Source organism: Octopus sinensis, linkage group LG6 (assembly GCF_006345805.1).
Source record: "Octopus sinensis linkage group LG6, ASM634580v1, whole genome shotgun sequence".
Taxonomy (NCBI): Eukaryota; Metazoa; Mollusca; class Cephalopoda; order Octopoda; family Octopodidae; genus Octopus; species Octopus sinensis.
In genome coordinates this window covers 58683532-58702214 of record NC_043002.1, presented here as the reverse complement: position 1 = coordinate 58702214, position 18683 = coordinate 58683532, and the positions used below count along the sequence as shown (strand labels likewise).

The following is an 18683-nucleotide window of genomic DNA, read 5'->3' as shown; positions in this document are numbered from 1 at the left end:
CACACACACATATGATGAGCTTCCATGCAGTTTCCATTTACCAAATTTATTCTCAAAGCATTGGTTGTGTTGGTGCTATAGTAGAAGGCACTTGTCCATGGTGCCACACAGTGGGACTGAACCCAAAGCCACATGGCTGCAAAGCAAGCTTCTTGACTGCTCAGCCCAATCATCATCATCCTCATTGTCTTGACGTTCATTTTTCCTTCCTTGCAATGGTCAGATTTTCAATGGCCTTTCCTGTCACCAGCCCTTTCACCAGTTACCAAGCAAGGTTCAAACATGAACAGCACAATGGCTTGACATGTTGTCACACTGAAGAGTGCAAACGAATGACACTGATGGTGGCATTTGTTTGCAATTAGTGTATGATGTTCAGACAAGGAGACATGGATACACACACACACACACACACAAACATTCAGACTTATAAATATGAAAACAAAAACAAGTGATTTTTTTTTTTTTGAAAATTGAGCCTCACGGAGGCACATTGGCTGAGTTCCTTTCGAGCGTTGGGACTCACAGAGGCACAGTGGCTGAGTTCCTGTTAAGCGTTGGGCCTCACAAGAGGCAATGACTGAAACCTTTGGCATTATGTTGTGCTTGAGTAGAAGACCCACCAAGCCAAGCAAAATCACAGTCATGGCAGATACTGGTGTCACACAAATGGCACATAAAAGCACTCATTACACTCTGGGAGTGGTTGGCACTAGGAAGGGCATCCAGCTATAGAAAACAATGCCAAGTCACACTCGAATCTGGTGTCAGCCTTCCAGTTTGCCAGCCCTGGTCAAACCACCCAACCCATGCCAGCATGGACAATGGACATTAAATGATGATGATGATAGTACATATGTTCCATGCAATCTAAGCTATTTTCTTATTGATCATCAACATCATCGTTTAATGTCCATGTTCCCTACTTGGAACAGTTTGACAGGACCCAATGGGGCCAAGGACCGCATCATGCTCCAGTATTTGCTTTGGCATGGTTTCTATAGCTGGGTACCCTTCCAAATGCCAACCACTTTACACAGTGTCCTGGCTGCATTTTTCATGCCACCATAACTTTATAAATAGATATTGATTTTGGGGGAGAAATAAAAATTAAAAGGATGCAAACTTCATTTTATTTTCTCATTAATAAAAATGTTGAAGGCAGCTAAACTGGCAGAACTATTAGTGTCAGACAAAAATGACTAGCAGTATTTCTTACAAATAATATTCTGAGTTCAAGCTCCACCACACAGCTTTGCCTTTCATCCTTTGTGGGGTTGATAAAATAAGTACCAGTTGAATTGCTTTTTGGTGGGGTGGTGTCAGTGTAATCAATCTACCTTTTCTCCTAAAATTGCTGACTTTCTGTTAATATTTGAAACCATTTAATAAAGAGAGAGAGATAAAGATGCAAAAAAAAAAAATGATTGGGATGGGGGCGGATGTTGTCATTTGTCCATTTGAGGATCAACGAATTTGTTTTGTTGGCTCGTTCCATTGCGTTTGTGTCTACAAGACAGTATGCTTCTGATTTAGAGTGACAATTTGAATGTTGAAAATTATCACAGACAATTATGTCATCATGACTATTATTTTATTGTATGAATCATGCAGATGTAACATATTCACAACACCTTGCTGGGTGGTGAGCTGGCAGAATTGGTAGCACACCGGGCGAAATGCTTAGCGATATTTTGTCTGCTGCTACGTTCAGAGTTCAAATTCTGCCAAGGTTAACTTTGCCTTTCATCCTTTCGGGGTCGATTAAATAAGTACCAATTATGCACTGGGGTCGATGTAATCGACTTAATCCCTTTGTCTGTCCTTGTTTGTCCCCTCTATGTTTAGCCCCTTGTGGGCAATAAAGAAATAAATACCTTGCTGCTGGCAATGAACTGGAATATCATAACATGTTGTACTTGTCCTTACATCATACTTTAGCTTCTCAACACCTGGCAGAATGCCACCTCCCACTCTGAAATACTTCTTCCCACTTTGTCAAACGGACTTTTACCTTTTCCAGTTCTTTTCCTGTCTTGTGAGTTACCATTAGTATCAGTGCCATGAAAAAAAAAAAAAACCCACCCAGTACACTCTGTAAAGTGGTTGGCATTAGGAAGGGCATCCAGCTGTAGAAACCATACTACCACTGGCATTGTAGTTCAATGCAACCTTACAGTTTGCCAGATCCTGTCAAACTGACCAGCCCATGCCAGCATGGAAAGCAGATGATGATGAAGTAGCCTACTATGAGAATTTGGCTAATTGCATAAGACTTCCAATCAAATGATCAATGTTGACTCCATATATGCAATCATTAATACTACACAGCAAAAAAAAAAAAAAAAACCCGCATTAACACACCTGTCCAAGTTGCAAACCTGGCCAAATTATCACAAAGGGATCACTTTCCTGTTATAAACCGGTTGCAAGTACATTGAGTTGATCACCTACCATAATACAGACACTTGTCAATACATTCCACGTAACAATATTTGCGCATTTATAAAACATTGTTAACAAGTGTCTGATGAATTGAGTTTTATTTCTTTTGTCATTAAAATGTTATTATTTTAAAATGCAGTTCTTTCACAACAATAAATGAATACCTGTTCTCATCATCATCATCATCATCATCATCACCATCTTCATCATTATTACCATAGTTTTAACATCTCCTTTTCCATGCTTGCATGGGTTAGGTCTGTAATAAGAGGATAACTTTATAAATAGATATTGATTTCTCTATATAAGAAGGTGTCTGATTTCTAGAAGAAGGACAAGAAAATGCAGTTATACCTTGTGGTGCCTGAATATGGATTTGTGTGTTCTGAGTCCTAATCCTGCCTGATTAATTTATGCCTTCCGTCCTCTTGTGGCCGATAAGTTTGATAAGTATCAGACAAAGTAGTGGAGTTGCTGTAATTTATTAATACACTTGAAGGTGGTACTCCAGCATGGACACAATTCAATGGCTGAAACCAGTAAAAAAAAAAAAAATTTTTAATAAATGGAAGAATTAAAAGAGAAACATTCTGAAAATAGTCTAAAAATTAACAACATATTCTTTTATTCTTTTACTTGTTTCAGTCATTTGACTGTGGCCATGTTAGAGCACTGCCTTTAGTTGAGCAAATCGACCCCAGGACTTATCCTTTGTAAGCCTAGTATTTATTCTATTGGTCTCTTTTGCCGAACTGCTAAGTTATGATGATGTAAACACACCAGCATTGGTTGTCAAGTGATGTTAGGAGGACAAACACACATACATATATATATATATTAGAAGGTTTGGAGGTGATGTACAGGTATTTTATATTAGAAGAGATGAGGTACTCAGAAATTCGGATGGTTCTATATTTACAGATATTTATTTGTATGTTACATGTTTTTATACATCACATATCATATATTAGCACTTTCGTCCATTCTAGTGGATTCGTCAAACTGAACTAAGTTCCTGCAGGAATTTTGACTCTTTTTATAGTGTTATTGAGTGTGTAGTGGTGGGGAGAGATATAAGATAGTACAGGAGGGTGATGAATGGGGATAAAGTGAGAGAGAGCATGTGTGTGTGTGTGGTCTGACTCAGGAAATCAAGCAACCTGGCCAAACAATCTGAGCAGTTTGTGAGGAGATTGTGAGAAGTTGTAATTTTGAAGAAAGTATAGAGCAGAAGAGAGAGAGGGAGAGAGACAGACGGACAGACAGAGAGAGAGAGAGAGAAATGGGGTGAGATGGGGGAGGGAAAGTGGAGAGAAAGGAGGGAGAGATTGAAGAGAGGGGTAAGGGAGAGGAGATGGGCTTCTTTTCAATTTTCGCCTACCAAATCCACTCACAAAGCTTTGGTTGGCCTGAGTCTATAGGAGAAGACACTTGACTAAGGTGCCATGCAGTGGGACTGAACCCAGAACGATGTAGTTGGTAAGCAAGCTACTAACCACATATAAACGGTCAAATTATAGAGAAAAAATGCCCATAACTACCTCATCAAGGAAACAAAGAAAAGGAAAATGGCAGGGTAAGCAGCAGCAGGTAGTGCACGAGTAGTGGGCTGTGTACCCCACAACAAATGGCATGTTTAGCTGGGCCTTGCAGACATGATTATAAAGACATTGCTGCAGAGAATGGCCAATGACACCGCAACTGCAACAATCATACCATCATACATGACTCATTTCCTAGACTGGCTGTATATATCTAGATTTTGCAGAGGAAATCAGCAAGTGAGACAGAGTTAATAAACATTGGTTGTGAAGAGATTGTGAGGTCAGGTGTGGGGCCATGGTGCCATGGTGCCATTGCAGTGCCTGGCTGCATTCACCATTTGTCAGCATATTCCCAGGTCCTCCTGGGCAACCCACTGAACAGTCCTACTCAGTCACCCTTTCTATGAAATACTTCCTCATCTGCCATGACCATGTGGTGTGCGGTCAACCAACATGAGCTGTTGACTCAGCCAGGCTCTTGGTGAAGAGAATACTGTAAACAGGATCTGACTCAGGAAATCAAGCAACCTGGCCAAACAATCTGAGCAGTTTGTGAGGAGATTGTGAGAAGTTGTAATTTTGAAGAAAGTATAGAGCAGAAGAGAGAGGGGGAGAGAGACAGACAGACAGACAGAGACAGAGAGAGAGATGGGGTGAGATGAGGGAGGGAAAGTGGAGAGAAAGGAGGGAGAGATAGAAGAGAGGGGTGAAGGAGAGGAGAGAGAGAGGAAAGAGAGGAATAAGAGAGGGGAAGAGAGAGAGGGGGAAAGAAAGAGAGAGGGAAAGAGAGAGAGAGGGAGAGATAGAAGAGAGGGGTGAGAGAAGAAAGAGGGAAAAAGAGAGGGGAAGAGAGACAAACAGAGGGAAAGAGAAAGAGAGAAAGTGAGAGAGAGGGAGAGGGAGAGAGAGAGAGAGAGAGAGAGAGAGAGAGAGAGAGAGAGAGAGAGAGAGAGAGAGAGAGAGAGAGAGAGAGAGATTGCATAATCTCTGAGTTTTGTACTTGAATGATGAGATGATTTCTTATCAGAGCAAGAAATTGATATAAAGTGAAACAGATTGACCAGAATGATATATCGATTGATATTTCATCTAAAACTATGGTGGCAAGCGGTCTGACTCATTAGTACACAGGGCCAAATGCTTAATGGCTGTTCGTTCAGCTTTGTTCTGAGTTCAAATACTGATGAAGTCAACTTGTTGGCAATATTGGGCTTTGTATATTTGGAGCCCTAGTGTCACTTTAATGGTATGTGCTGCTTTGTCACTCAATAATCTTTTCTAATGTAAGCACAAGGCCTGGGGAGGGGGATAAACATAGAGGGGACAAACAAGGGCAGACAAAGGGATTAAGTCGATTACATTGACCCCAATGTGCAACTGGTACTCATTTAATCAACCCCGAAAGGATGAAAGGCAAAGTCAACCTTGGAAGAGTTTGAATTCAGAACATAAAGACAGACGAAATACCACTAAGCATTTCGCCCGGCATGCTAACATTTCTGCTAGCTCGCTGCCTTAAAAGTATTTATTTCTTTATTACCCACAAGGGTCTAAACATAGAGGAGACAAACAAGGACAGACAAAGGGATTAAGTCAATTACATCGACCCCAGTCAATGTAATCGACTTATTTAATCGACCCCGAAAGGATGAAAGGCAAAGTCAAATGTAACAGCACCAGGGTGACGGACGAAGGGATAACATTAGACAATTTCAAATTTTGGCACAAAGCCAGCAATTCTAGGGGGAAGATGGTTAGCCAAATACATCGACCCCAATACCTTCCAGTTATGACCATCTTGTCTTTCCAATGAATTCTTCTTTATTGTAGGCAGTAGCATGTAGTTTAGAGAAGATTTTATTGCTATTTCTAAACAGGTCAGACAACCACATGAAGTACAGTTTTCTTCAATGGCATGATACATCAATGTAGGTAGATATGGAATAAAAGAAAAGAAGAACTAAATAACTTTAAAAAAAAAAGAAAGGTTGAAAAGAAAGAAGAGAGAGAAGCAAATAGAGCGCAAACCTAACAACATAGAGGGGACAAACAAGAACAGACAAATGAATTAAGTTGATTACATTGATCCCAATGCATAACTGGTACTTATTTTATCAACCACGAAAGGATAAGGCGACATTGGCAGAATTTGAACTCAGAACACAGGGCAGACGAAATAATGCTAAGCATTTTGTCCGGTGTGCTAACGATTCTGCCAGCTCGCTGCCTTACATAGGTTAGTAATAAAGAAGTTATTTTGTTAAATTTTTTCATTATCTTTCAACATTAATTGAAATGAAGAGTATGCCAACATAATATGGTAAACAAAAGGGTTGCAATATTTTTTTAATAAAATATCTTCCTTGAAATGATGGTTTCAAATTTTGGCCTAAGGCCAGCAGTTTTAGAGGTGGAACTAAATCAGTTACATCAAATCCAGCGTTCAATAGGAGCCTTATTTTATCAACTCCAAAAGGATGAAAAAGCGAAATCAACTTTAGTGGAATTTGATCTCAGAACATAAAGACTGAAGACATGCTGCTAACCAGTTTGTCCAGCATTCTAACGATTCTGCCAGCTCACTGCTTAAAGACTGTGAAATAATGTGAAAAGATGATATTTGGTTTATATGAATGAATATAGAGCTATATTGACTTGAATATATTGCTATATTGACTGGGTTAGAAAATCAATAACAGACTATAGGAAATCTAGTTGGAAATCAATACCAGACTATGAGAAATAAATTAATCCAGTGATTCTCCTGGGTAGGAGAAGAGCTGTGAGGATTGATTAGAAGGATGGATGGATTGTGCATGTTTAAGTAAAATTGAGGGTTTCCAGGTTTTGAGATTTATTGAATATTTTGGAGGAGAAATAAAAATTAAAAGGATGCAAACTTCATTTTATTTTCTCATTAATAAAAATGTCGAAGGCAGCTAAACTGGCAGAACTATTAGTGTCAGACAAAAATGACTAGCAGTATTTCTTACAAATAATATTCTGAGTTCAAGTTCCACCACACACCTTTGCCTTTCATCCTTTGTGGGGTTGATAAAATAAGTACCAGTTGAATTGGGTTTTTTTTAGGGGGCGGTCGGTCAATGTAATCAACTTACCTTTTCTCCTAAAATTGCTGACTTTTTATTAATATTTGAAACAGTTTAATAAAGAGGGAGAGAGATAAAGATGCAAAAAAAAAAAAATGACTGGGGTGGGGATGGATGTTGTCATTTGTCCATTTGAGGATCAATGAATTTGTTTTGTTGACTCGTTCCATTGTGTTTGTGTCTACAAGACAGCATGCTTCTGGTTTAGAGTGACAAATTGAATGTGGAAAATTATCACAGACAATTAACATTAGAATTTTGAAAAAAGTAATGGAATAATATTCAAAATTGTAATCCATGTTTTTAAAAATGGTATTTCCCCAAAAGAATTTCAAAAAAGTTAAAACTAAAATATTAGAGGAAGGAGTTTAAAAATTTGAAAGGCTGTTTTATTTTATTTTCATTTTTATTCCCTTTTCCCTTCTTATTTATTCATTTATTTATTTTTTGCAAAATCATAATCTGTTGTTGCAAACATAGTAATATAGAGACACTTTTGCCAATAGATAAATAAGGCAAAGTCATAGCTGTGTGATTAAGAGGTTTATTTTGCAAGTACAGGATTCTAGGTTCAGTCCCACTTGCATGACATATTGGGTAAGAGCCTTCTACTATAACCCCTGGCCAACCAATCAATGCCTTGTGAACTTTGTTGACAGAAACTGTGAGGAAACCCATCATATATATATATATATATATATATATATATATATATATATATATATATATATATGCACACATAACAGAGTAAGCAAGTAAGTGTGAAACAAGGTGGGAAAAAATTGTACTCGAATACTGGAGGTAGAGTTATATGCTTTATTATCAAAACTGCAAAAACATCACAAAAATATCACAAAAGACTGCAACTCAGAGTTTCATGTTCTTGTTCGTTGGACAGTTGTGATTATATATCCGTCAAAACTTCCATGCTTTTTGAAACTTGTCAACAGTACACCTGATGCCCAATCACCCCTGTTTCTTCATCCTTTTTTTGCTTTTAAAACTTTTACCCTGTTCACTTCCTGTGCACATTCTCTGCACTGTTCATGCAGTTTTGATAATGTTTTCTGAAAAGTTGAAGGGCACCTGAGAACTGTGTACACGAAGCGCATTATATATATTTATAAGGTGCAAAACTGTTTGACCCTCTGGACAATAACTGATAGGGATTTGGTGACCTTCTGTATCTGTTTTCCATTTGTTTGTGCATTTATTATAGGCTTTTTTAACTTATTAATTAATGGAGTGCTATGTACCCTTAATTTTATTTACAGTAAGTATTTATATATATAGTGAGAATTTACAAAAAAACATAAAGTCAAAGATGGGTGTGTCGACAACAAACAGATGTATTAGTTTAATGCTCAGGAAGTGAGAAAGTCTTTTACATTTCAAGCCTACACTCTTCAACAGAAAGGAACACAGAAATAAACAAGGAGAGAAAATAGAAAAAGGTTTAGTGGCTAGCAATCTATCATGGTGAATGCTGGACAGAGGAGTCACACAGGAGAGATAATAAAGTAGTGGTGATCCTAAAACAAAGGTATGCATACGTGTGTATGTGAGAGCATGTATGTGCGTGTGGAAGGGGGCTGGTGACATTGACGTGTGTGTGTGTAGGTGTGTGGATGATGATGTAGGTGCTGGGAAGTGGTCAGTGCTAATGTCTGCAGGGTGGTATAACGTGGTGTGGTGTGGTATGGTGGTGTGGTGGTGTGGTGTGGTGGTATTTGTGTCTATATATATATATATATATATATATATATATATATATGCATACATACATGCACACAGAGTGATGGGTAAATTGTCACCATTTTATATTTTTAATTTTGCACACGTGAATTGTTTGTTTTTGATTTTGTCAACTACACAGTATAGTAGGGCCAGCTGGGCACCATCTGTAAGAAAAACAGCACCATGATGCAATTCACTCTGCCAGAAATTTGGCAATGATATGCTGTATTGTTTGGCATTTGTGCCAGAAGCTCCAATATGAACATTTCAGAGTGTTTGGGTGTCAGTCTGACGATAGTGCAATCTGAGGACATGTACCAAGAGTGATAAAAATCCAACACCCAGTCAACATCATAGTGTTTGGAGTGATCACTAGTGATGGCGACATTGTGCCTCCATTCATCTTCCCACACTGCCTCAGACTCAACATGGAGGCCTACATCAAGTGCCTGGTGCAGGTAGTGCTGCCCTGAGTCAAGAAGGTGGCAGCTGGAAGACCCTATGTCTGGCAACAGGACTTTGCACCATGCCACAGAAGCAGGAGAATCCAGTCATAGCTATCAGACAACTTCTGCAACCATATCACCCCTAAGATCTGGCCACCTAACTACCCAGACTGCAACGCCCTTGATTGTTATGTGTGGGATGCAGTTGAGCAAGAGACCAACAAAACTCCTCATAACACCAAAAATGAAATGAAAGCAAGGATTATGGCAGCATTCACCACCTTAAACAAAGAAACCGTCCAGAAGAGTTGCAAGAAATTCCAAAATTATCTGGAGGCTGATGTTGAGAAGGAGAGCACTTTGTTCTCATGTGTTTATTCCTTCTCTACCTGAGGTTACTGTAGTCTTTTCCATAGGCTTTTCCACGGATAAACCTAATCTTGCTTCTTACATTTAAAAAATTCTTCAGTGATACATGGTCCCTTTTGGTCATCTTTTTTCCCCCCCGATCCCTTTTGATCGAAATTTTACCTTTTATTTCTCATTTTTTCCCCTTTTTCTTTTTCATTTTCGAAAAGAAACGCTCTACATTTGTATTTGTCCCCTCTATGTTCAGCCTTGTGTGGCCAATAAAGAAAGTTATCTATCTATCTGTCTATCTATCTCTCTCTCTCTCTCTCTCTATATATATATATATATATATGTATATACATACATACATACACTTTATTTAAAAGCAGCAGAAATATAACAAAATCTGTTACTCAGAGTTTCACGTTCTCATTCGTCGGACAGTTTTGTTAAAATAGAACAGAAATAACAGTTTGATCAAAACTAGTTGAAGGATACACCTTTAAAAATGGATTTGTTTCATTGGTCCTTTCAAATAACAGTCTTAAGCATGCGATAAACAAAAATAAACAAAATAAATGAATTCAATATAAATTATAAAAAAACAGAGGAAAAACCTTAAATCGAAGAGCGAATTCACAATACATACTGTCATTAATTATATAGAAAATGACAAAGAGGAACATGAAACTCTGAGTAACAGATTTTGTTATATTTCTGCTGCTTTTAAATAAAGCATATTACTCTACCTCTGGTATTTGAGTACTCTTTTTTTCACCTTGTTTCACATTTATGTGCTTACTCCGATATACATACATATATATATATATTATATATATATATATATATATATATATATATATATATACATATACAATTATATATATATAAATATATATATATATATACCCCCCCACACACATATATTTCTATACATGTCTGTATGTGCCTTTATGTTTGTCCCCCACATCTTACTTGACAACCAGTGTCAGCAAACTAGTGAAAGATACTAACAGGATAAGCAAAAAGCTTCAAAATAAATTAAATACTGGACTTGATTAAAATAAATAATACAAAAATAAAAGTGGGTGAGCGTCTAACAAATCGACATGACTGCCTGGGCATTTTGGAATAGCATCAATATTTCCAGCTTCAATTTGTGATCACAGACCAATGGTCAGTGATATAGCAAGAGACAGGGCTGTGATATGCCCCCTCCCCACATGGCTGTAAAATTTCCCCTAGTGTGTCATGCCTATTAATTAAGTTGGGGATGCCAAAGGTGTCTTTATTCCGCCCCCTCACCCCGTTCCACCTCTGGGCATTGAAAATCCATGCCTTTGAACTCCAGGCTATCAGGTAGGATGGGGTCTGTAGGCAGTTTTGATGCTGCTATTTCTTCCAGGCTGAAGGACCACATCAGGTTCCATCATTTCAGTATCTTTTAGTTTTTACTTATTTTGTTAGTTTGACTGTGGCCATGCTGGGGCACCACCTTCAGGAATTTTAGTTGAATGAATCAACTCTCTAGGACTCCTTTTATTTCAAAGCATGGTAGTTACTCTATTGGCCTCTTTTGCCAAACCGTTAAGTTATGGGGACATAAACAAACTAACAAGGGTCATCAAGCAGTGGTGATGGGACAAACACACACACACACACTCATATTTACATATACAATGAGCTTCTTTCAGTTTCCATCTACCAAATCCACTCACAAGGCTTTGGTTGGCCTGGGACTATAGCAGAAGACACTTGCCCAAGGTGCCATGTGGTGGGACTGAACCCAAAACCATATGGTTGGGAAGCAAGCTACTTATCACAGCCACACCCGTATGTGTACGTATACGTCTATGTATATGTGTATGCATGTGTATGTGTGAGTATAAGTATGTGTATATGTATGTGTGTGTGTTGATGATGAAGATGGATATAGTGACGACAACAACGACGACGGTGATGGTGACAACGATGACGTTGATGAAGACGGCGATATGATGATGATGATGATGATGATGATGATGACGACGATGATAACGACGACATGATGGCGATGACGATGACAATATCGACATTGATCCTCCGTTGTCTTTCCACCATATCCAATAGGTAATCAGGTGTTTTTTTTTTTTTTAAACATTTTCTTAACGGCTTCACTCAATGACTGCTTGCAAAAACGATGTAGTTGGCCGCGAACTACTCCATCGAACTCACACACATTGGAGTTTCTCTTTCATTTTCCTCTACAAACGTGTTTCTTTCCTACTACTCTTTCCTTTTTTCTCTTCTTCTGACAATAGTTCCGCCCCCTCCCACAACCACCATGTTTTACTGTACATAGTAGCACTTGTCTTTTTCACCCCTCTCCCCAACCCTGGTGATGGTGGTAGTGTCGGTGGCGATGAAGAAATACAAATAAATGCAGTTTTATTAATAAATCCCGAGATGGAATTGTTCTTAGATTTAATATATTAAATTGCGAGAGGAAACAAATTCACTTTCTTTCTCCTTTGCATTCATTCATTCTCTTTTCCCTTTTCTTACTTGCGTCACCTGAATTTCTACAATCGCGCGTTCGAATCACTATTCAACCAATCAGGAACCGAGCTGGGTGTTTTTCCTCCCTCTTCTTCCCCAATTAGCTAATCAGGTAGATAAAAGAGAGAGAGAGTCGCGCATATTGTGGATCAATTCAGAAACGGTACCCGTGGTCATATCGCTTACATAGCAGCAGCAGTCTCACAACGGTACATTACATCTCCGTGAGCAAAGCTAGAGAGACCTGTTTTGGCATCTCTGTTGCTGCCGTAAATAACACCACAACACTTGGAAAGCCTCAGATTTTCTCAAAGTGAAGAACCATGGTAAGTTCGATTCTTAAAACACTTTTATTTCAGAGACCACTGCTATTATTTCAAAGAAATCAATATTATTAAACAGAAAAGGATTAATTTTATAATTTAAAAATAAAAATAAGAGGGCGCGCTAGAATTTAAAGGTAGAAATAAAAGGGAGTGCTATAATTTAAAAATAAAAAGCTAGTGGAAGATGGTTCAGTTTCATTTTCAAAATCGAACCCACATCAGGAAATTGTAAGTGTTGTACCTGTGTTAAAAATGTTTGCGCGCTAATTTCCCAAGAGATTTTTTAAACTGTTAGAAATTATTGTGCAGATGGAGGCAGTGGCTTGTCGCAGACATATAGAGAGAAAACAAAAAATTCTTTGCTGTATTTAGATTTATGTTCTGAGCTCAAATCCCGACGAGGATCACTTCTCAGTTTCAATAATAAAATATGCCCTAGTAAATAAATACCATGATTTATGTAACCCCTTTTAAACTCTTGAATCCTACGTAATTTTTTTTAAGCGTAATATAATCGTTATACTTTGTTTCATAATTATGATGTATTTTTTTCGGTTTTTCAGCGCGAATGTATCAGTGTACACGTTGGACAAGCTGGTGTCCAAATTGGTAATGCCTGCTGGGAGTTGTACTGTCTTGAACATGGAATTCAGCCAAATGGTCAAATGCCATCTGATAAGACAGTTGGTGGTAATGATGACTCCTTCAACACCTTCTTCAGTGAGACAGGGGCTGGGAAACATGTCCCCAGGGCAGTCTTCGTTGATCTCGAACCAACTGTTGTCGGTGAGTGGAAAATTGTATTTAAAAAAAAAAACACAAAAAACCCCCCTAAACTGTCATTCCAATTTTAGTCTATGGGGGTTGAAGCTATCTCCTGTCCCTCACTCTCGTAAAAAAAAAAAATTCTAAATTGCTGGCTTTGTGTATAAATTGGTTCTAATTGTGTTTCTAGTCTGAACGTATCTTGGTTTTCACGGAATTGTAATCTCAAAAGGTGAACAATTCAAATGTTTTGAAGTTAAAAATCTCGGGAAAACAGCAGATTAAGCTTTGTTTTGGTATGGAACTCTATCAATATTTAAATTGGTATCATTCTACCAAATCAACTACAGCTGGATGTTTGCCAATCGATAAGACTATATTACAAGTCTATCTTCGTAACACTTTAGAAATTCCTGCAACTAATCGAATAATTTATGTTAATTTTTGGTTTTCAGTTCTTTCTACAAGTGCAGCTTTCATTTCAATACAACAGCGAAAACTCCGTTCTTTTATAAATTTCTTAAGCTGATTAATTCTAATTAGAGTAAATCAAAGTAATGAATTAAATTACGAAAATGGACGGTTCCTATGTCATTCATTCATTCTCGCCCTGTTTTTTTTTCTGACATGTCCAACATTGTCGGAATTTTAACTTGCATATTTGAAAGCCTAGACAACAACCTGTCTGTACATTTTCACTTAGAAAGCCTACTTGCATATCGATTATATATTATCGGGGGAGGGGGTCCGTTCTGCTTTTCATCTCAGATTGATAAAATTAATTACACTGGAAGGTTTCGAGCCCTCCACCCCAACTCGCATCTTCAATTTTTTTTTAAACATAAAAGTCGGTACTTTATTTTTCTACAGAAATATTACTTGTACATTTGTCAGCCGTAATGCAATTATCTAAAACCACCTGTAATAAAACTGTCTCTTTTCTTGAAACAATGGATATCGTTTCTCAAATGTCAGGTTGGCCTTTATCTTTCCACTAATCATACTGTATAATATACACTGCCGTATTATTTACTACTACAGTACTAATATACCAGACTACACACACAACCGTCTTATCCTTAAAGATATGTTTACGCAATTTTTTTCAGTTTCTTACAAAACTTCGTGACAATTTCTCTTTATAAAGAATTATTTATCGTTATTAAAGATTTGGAATGATTCAATTCTCAAAGTAGTCGTCTCCTCCATCCCTCCTTTCGGTATCATTGTCACTATTTTAGACTTGGTGATATTCCAAAACGGTGAGCTAAACAAAGTAAGTTAAAATATGATCGCGACTTTTAATATATTAACTAAAATACTTTTCTGTAAGCAAAATTATTTATAGGTTAAATTATAACCTTAGTACATTCCCCCCCCCATCACTTTTCTGACACGGAGAGCCTCAATTCTTAAAATTTTTTTTATTAGCTTCGTAGGGGAAAATGCTTAGTGCAATTTCGTCCGCCTTTACGTTCTAATTTCACCGACACTGATTGCCTTTCATCCTTTCGAGGTCGATAAATAAAGTACCAGTTGAACGCTGAGGTCGATGTTATCGACTTACCTACTTCCCGAAGTTGCTGACCTTGTGCTAAAACTTGATCCCAACCTTTTTTTTTTATTCACTCTAAAATGCGTCGCGATGACCAACTACTCTTGATATTAGGCTGCAAAACAAAAACCCTTGACACTTAAATTCACACTTCATATATAAAATGGCTACTGCGAAGGCACAGCAGTTTCTACACTGTGCAGCAGAAGAACTGCATATTTTATATGGGCATTGGTGTAGTGTTAGGGAAGTTGGTCAGCTGGTCAGTGGCTTCATGTAGCCAACGTTTTTACCGTTTCCTCCACTTACCTGGATGTGAATCACGGTAAACTGCGTTTACTGCTGAAATTTTTGGCAACCTGTAAAACGTGGGTTACTTTCTTTTCTCTCTCTTAAATGAACCCTATACAATTCTAGCTTTGCTAGCAGCAGCGCTAAGTTTTGGAATTCTCTATAAATTAGACAAGAAGTGACTTCATAGCAGTTATTAAATCCCCACTGTGGCACCTGATGACTCTTACTGGAGCCATTGGTACAAAACATGTGAATATTTGAAGGGGAAGACTACTCTGTAAATACAGCAGTTCAATTATCAGCTGATTGTCATTTATACATCTGTCCCGTTAGAAAAATATGGGCTTCCAAAGAATTTTTGACATTTAGAACTAGTAGATTTAGAATGTTTTAAAAATTGATTTTTATATCATGAATTTGTAAGGAAATGGCTTAAGGTTTCAAATCTGATTCTCTCTGACATGAGTGTCTGCAGCTTGGGGCAGAGCTGCACACAGTATTTTTGTTGGCTACACCTGCAGTAATTTGGCCATGATAGTTGGAACTAAAGATGTGCAGTTTGTCTACCTAATTCCTTCACAAAAACCTTGGTAAAAAATCAAGGCTATGATAGGTAACTATCTTACCTAGAGTACCTATCTGAGGTTGAATCTGTTTCCTTGCGGTTATCAAACAAAAATTCTTAAATAAGATTAACCTTTCTTTTGAAATGATTTCTTTAAATGTTTTTTTTTATTAGGTGTTACATAATTTGGCAGCTAATTTAAACTTTGTGTAGTCTCTGGATTTGAAAACTGAATCATTAATAATTCTTGAAATGGCATCTAACTTAAAATTTTACAATGTATGAGTCTCATGATTTTCTTTTGAAGTGTACAGGATTTGGACAAAAGAGTCACTAGAAATGAAATGGGTTTTTTTTTTTTTTTTTTTTTTTTTTACTTAAATTTCAGAAGAATGGAAAGACTATTTTAAACTACATAATCTTCCAATAATACCTTGCAGTATGAGTTTCATTTGTTCCATGACCGAGCTCTTACGATTTACTTTTAGAACTCAATTTTCCCCCCATTGAGATTAACTGAAATATAATTAATCTGTTCCAGTCCACCAAAACCACTCAAAAATATTTATGGATTTTAAAATGTAAAGTGTGTAGTTACAAGTAAAACGACAATTATAAGAGAGAATGCAAAATAAATATGTAAACTGGTTTTATTAACTGAATTACCTTAAAGATGGGATGATTTGTGTGCTTGCACTGAGGATTTCCACTTGTACTTAAACACAAAAATTTGCACGAGTCTGGGGTTGTACACCAATTACTTGTACTGTGAAGTTCTATTGTACATAGTTTACGAAATCCTAAGTTCAGGCATGGTTATGTGGTTAAGAAGCTTGCTTAGCAACCACATGGTTTTGGGTGGAGTTCCACTGTGCAGAAGCATAACACGCCTAGCTGATCCTACCTTCGCTAGTGTTGGTTTGTTTGTCCCCATGACTTAGCAGCTTGGCAAGAGACCAATAGTGTGTACCTGACTTAGAAATAAACACTGGTAATGATTATTTCAATTAAACACTTTAAAGCAGTGCCCCAGCATGGTCTTAGTCCAATGACTGAAACTAGTAAAAGGTGCATCGATAGAACTTCATTTTTAACATCCACTTCTCCATGTTGGCATGGACTGGTTTATGTTCGAGGCGGATTTTCTACAGCCAGGCACCCTTCCTCCTGCCAACCCTCATCCTTTCCATATAAGGTATTTTCCTGTGGCTTGACATATTGGAAATGACACAATTCGTATGACTGTGACTCAGTCATTTCATGTGACCTCATGGAATGTCATACCAAACATGCGTATGCACACATGTAGACAAACACAACCGGCTTCTTTCAGTTTGTCCACCAAATCCACTCTCAAGGTTTTGGTTAGCCCAAGACTGTAATAGAAGACATTTCCCCAAGTGTTATGGAAGGGAAAACAGACAACCACACTTATATCCTTTTTATAAAAGTTAATGTTTTTGTGTAAATTTAATTTTTAAACTAGATCTTAAGTTAGAGCTTTTCCATTTCTTCCAGATGAGGTTAGAACTGGTACCTACAGACAACTTTTCCACCCTGAGCAGCTGATAACTGGCAAAGAAGATGCTGCTAATAATTATGCCAGAGGTCATTATACTATTGGTAAAGAAATTGTTGATTTGGTTTTGGACAGGATCCGAAAACTTGCTGACCAATGTACTGGTTTGCAAGGCTTTTTAATCTTCCACAGTTTTGGTGGTGGAACTGGTTCTGGTTTCACATCTCTGCTCATGGAACGTCTAAGTGTTGACTATGGTAAGAAATCCAAACTGGAATTCTCTATTTATCCTGCTCCCCAAGTGGCAACTGCTGTTGTGGAACCTTACAATTCCATTCTTACCACCCACACCACACTCGAGCATTCTGATTGTGCATTCATGGTTGATAATGAAGCTATTTATGACATCTGTCGCAGAAATCTGGATATTGAACGACCATCTTATAGTAATTTAAATCGGCTAATTGCCCAAGTGGTCAGTTCTATAACTGCTTCCCTGCGTTTTGACGGTGCCCTTAATGTTGACCTGACTGAATTTCAGACCAATCTGGTGCCTTACCCAAGAATCCATTTTCCTTTGGCTACTTATTCTCCGATTATTTCTGCAGAGAAAGCATATCATGAACAATTAACCGTGGCAGAAGTCACCAATGCTTGCTTTGAGCCATCTAATCAGATGGTCAAATGTGACCCTCGTCATGGTAAATATATGGCCTGCTGTATGTTGTACAGGGGTGATGTTGTTCCAAAAGATGTAAATGCTGCAATTGCTGCTATCAAAACCAAGCGCAGTATTCAGTTTGTTGACTGGTGCCCCACTGGTTTCAAAGTTGGCATAAACTACCAACCTCCTACTGTTGTTCCAGGTGGTGATTTAGCACAAGTGCAACGTGCTGTGTGCATGTTGAGCAATACCACTGCCATTGCTGAAGCATGGGCTCGTCTTGATCGTAAATTTGACTTAATGTATGCCAAACGTGCTTTCGTTCATTGGTATGTGGGAGAGGGTATGGAAGAAGGGGAGTTTTCAGAAGCTCGTGAAGATTTGGCAGCTCTTGAGAAAGACTATGAAGAGGTTGGAATTGATTCCACTGAAGCAGAAGAGGAAGAGGAGGGAGAAGAATATTAATTTTAAAAGAAACTATAAACCGAAACAAAACATATTTTATGAACACTATTTTGTAATTATACTGTATAGTTCGACTAATTTTTGCTGTTCATATGTTTTAACTGTATATTTATCCAGATGTTCTAATAAAATGTATATTCAATTTGAATGTGCAACAGTTTTTGTTTCATTGAAATTTTATATAATCTGAAAAATTAATGAGTAAGGAAAGTTTTCACTAAAACTCCACCCACCTAGGTATTAAAAATTTCTCTTGCACCCTGAATAATTAAAATGTAATGGTTACAAGTTTGCCAAATGTATCCAACCAATTTATGCTAAAAACGTTATTTAAGAACTCAAAACGAAACAGTTTAATT

General features: G+C 37.6%; 1 protein-coding gene and 1 long non-coding RNA gene across 2 annotated transcripts; one reads left to right on the top strand and one right to left on the bottom strand.

The window, feature by feature from the left end:
- Nucleotides 1-2673: 2673 nt before the first annotated feature.
- On the bottom strand, nucleotides 2674-14527 carry LOC118763934. The gene is made up of 4 exons (XR_004999706.1): nucleotides 14380-14527; nucleotides 10035-10039; nucleotides 2800-2975; nucleotides 2674-2704 (listed from the first exon to the last, which is right to left on the bottom strand). It is a non-coding gene; the product is annotated as an uncharacterized LOC118763934 (long non-coding RNA).
- LOC115213542 (tubulin alpha-1B chain) lies at nucleotides 12272-18327 on the top strand. Its single transcript, XM_029782571.2, has 3 exons — nucleotides 12272-12497; nucleotides 13061-13283; nucleotides 17195-18327. The coding sequence occupies exons 1-3, from the start codon at nucleotides 12495-12497 to the stop codon at nucleotides 18322-18324; spliced, it is 1356 nt and encodes a 451-aa protein (XP_029638431.1). The 5' UTR covers nucleotides 12272-12494; the 3' UTR covers nucleotides 18325-18327.
- Nucleotides 18328-18683: the final 356 nt, after the last annotated feature.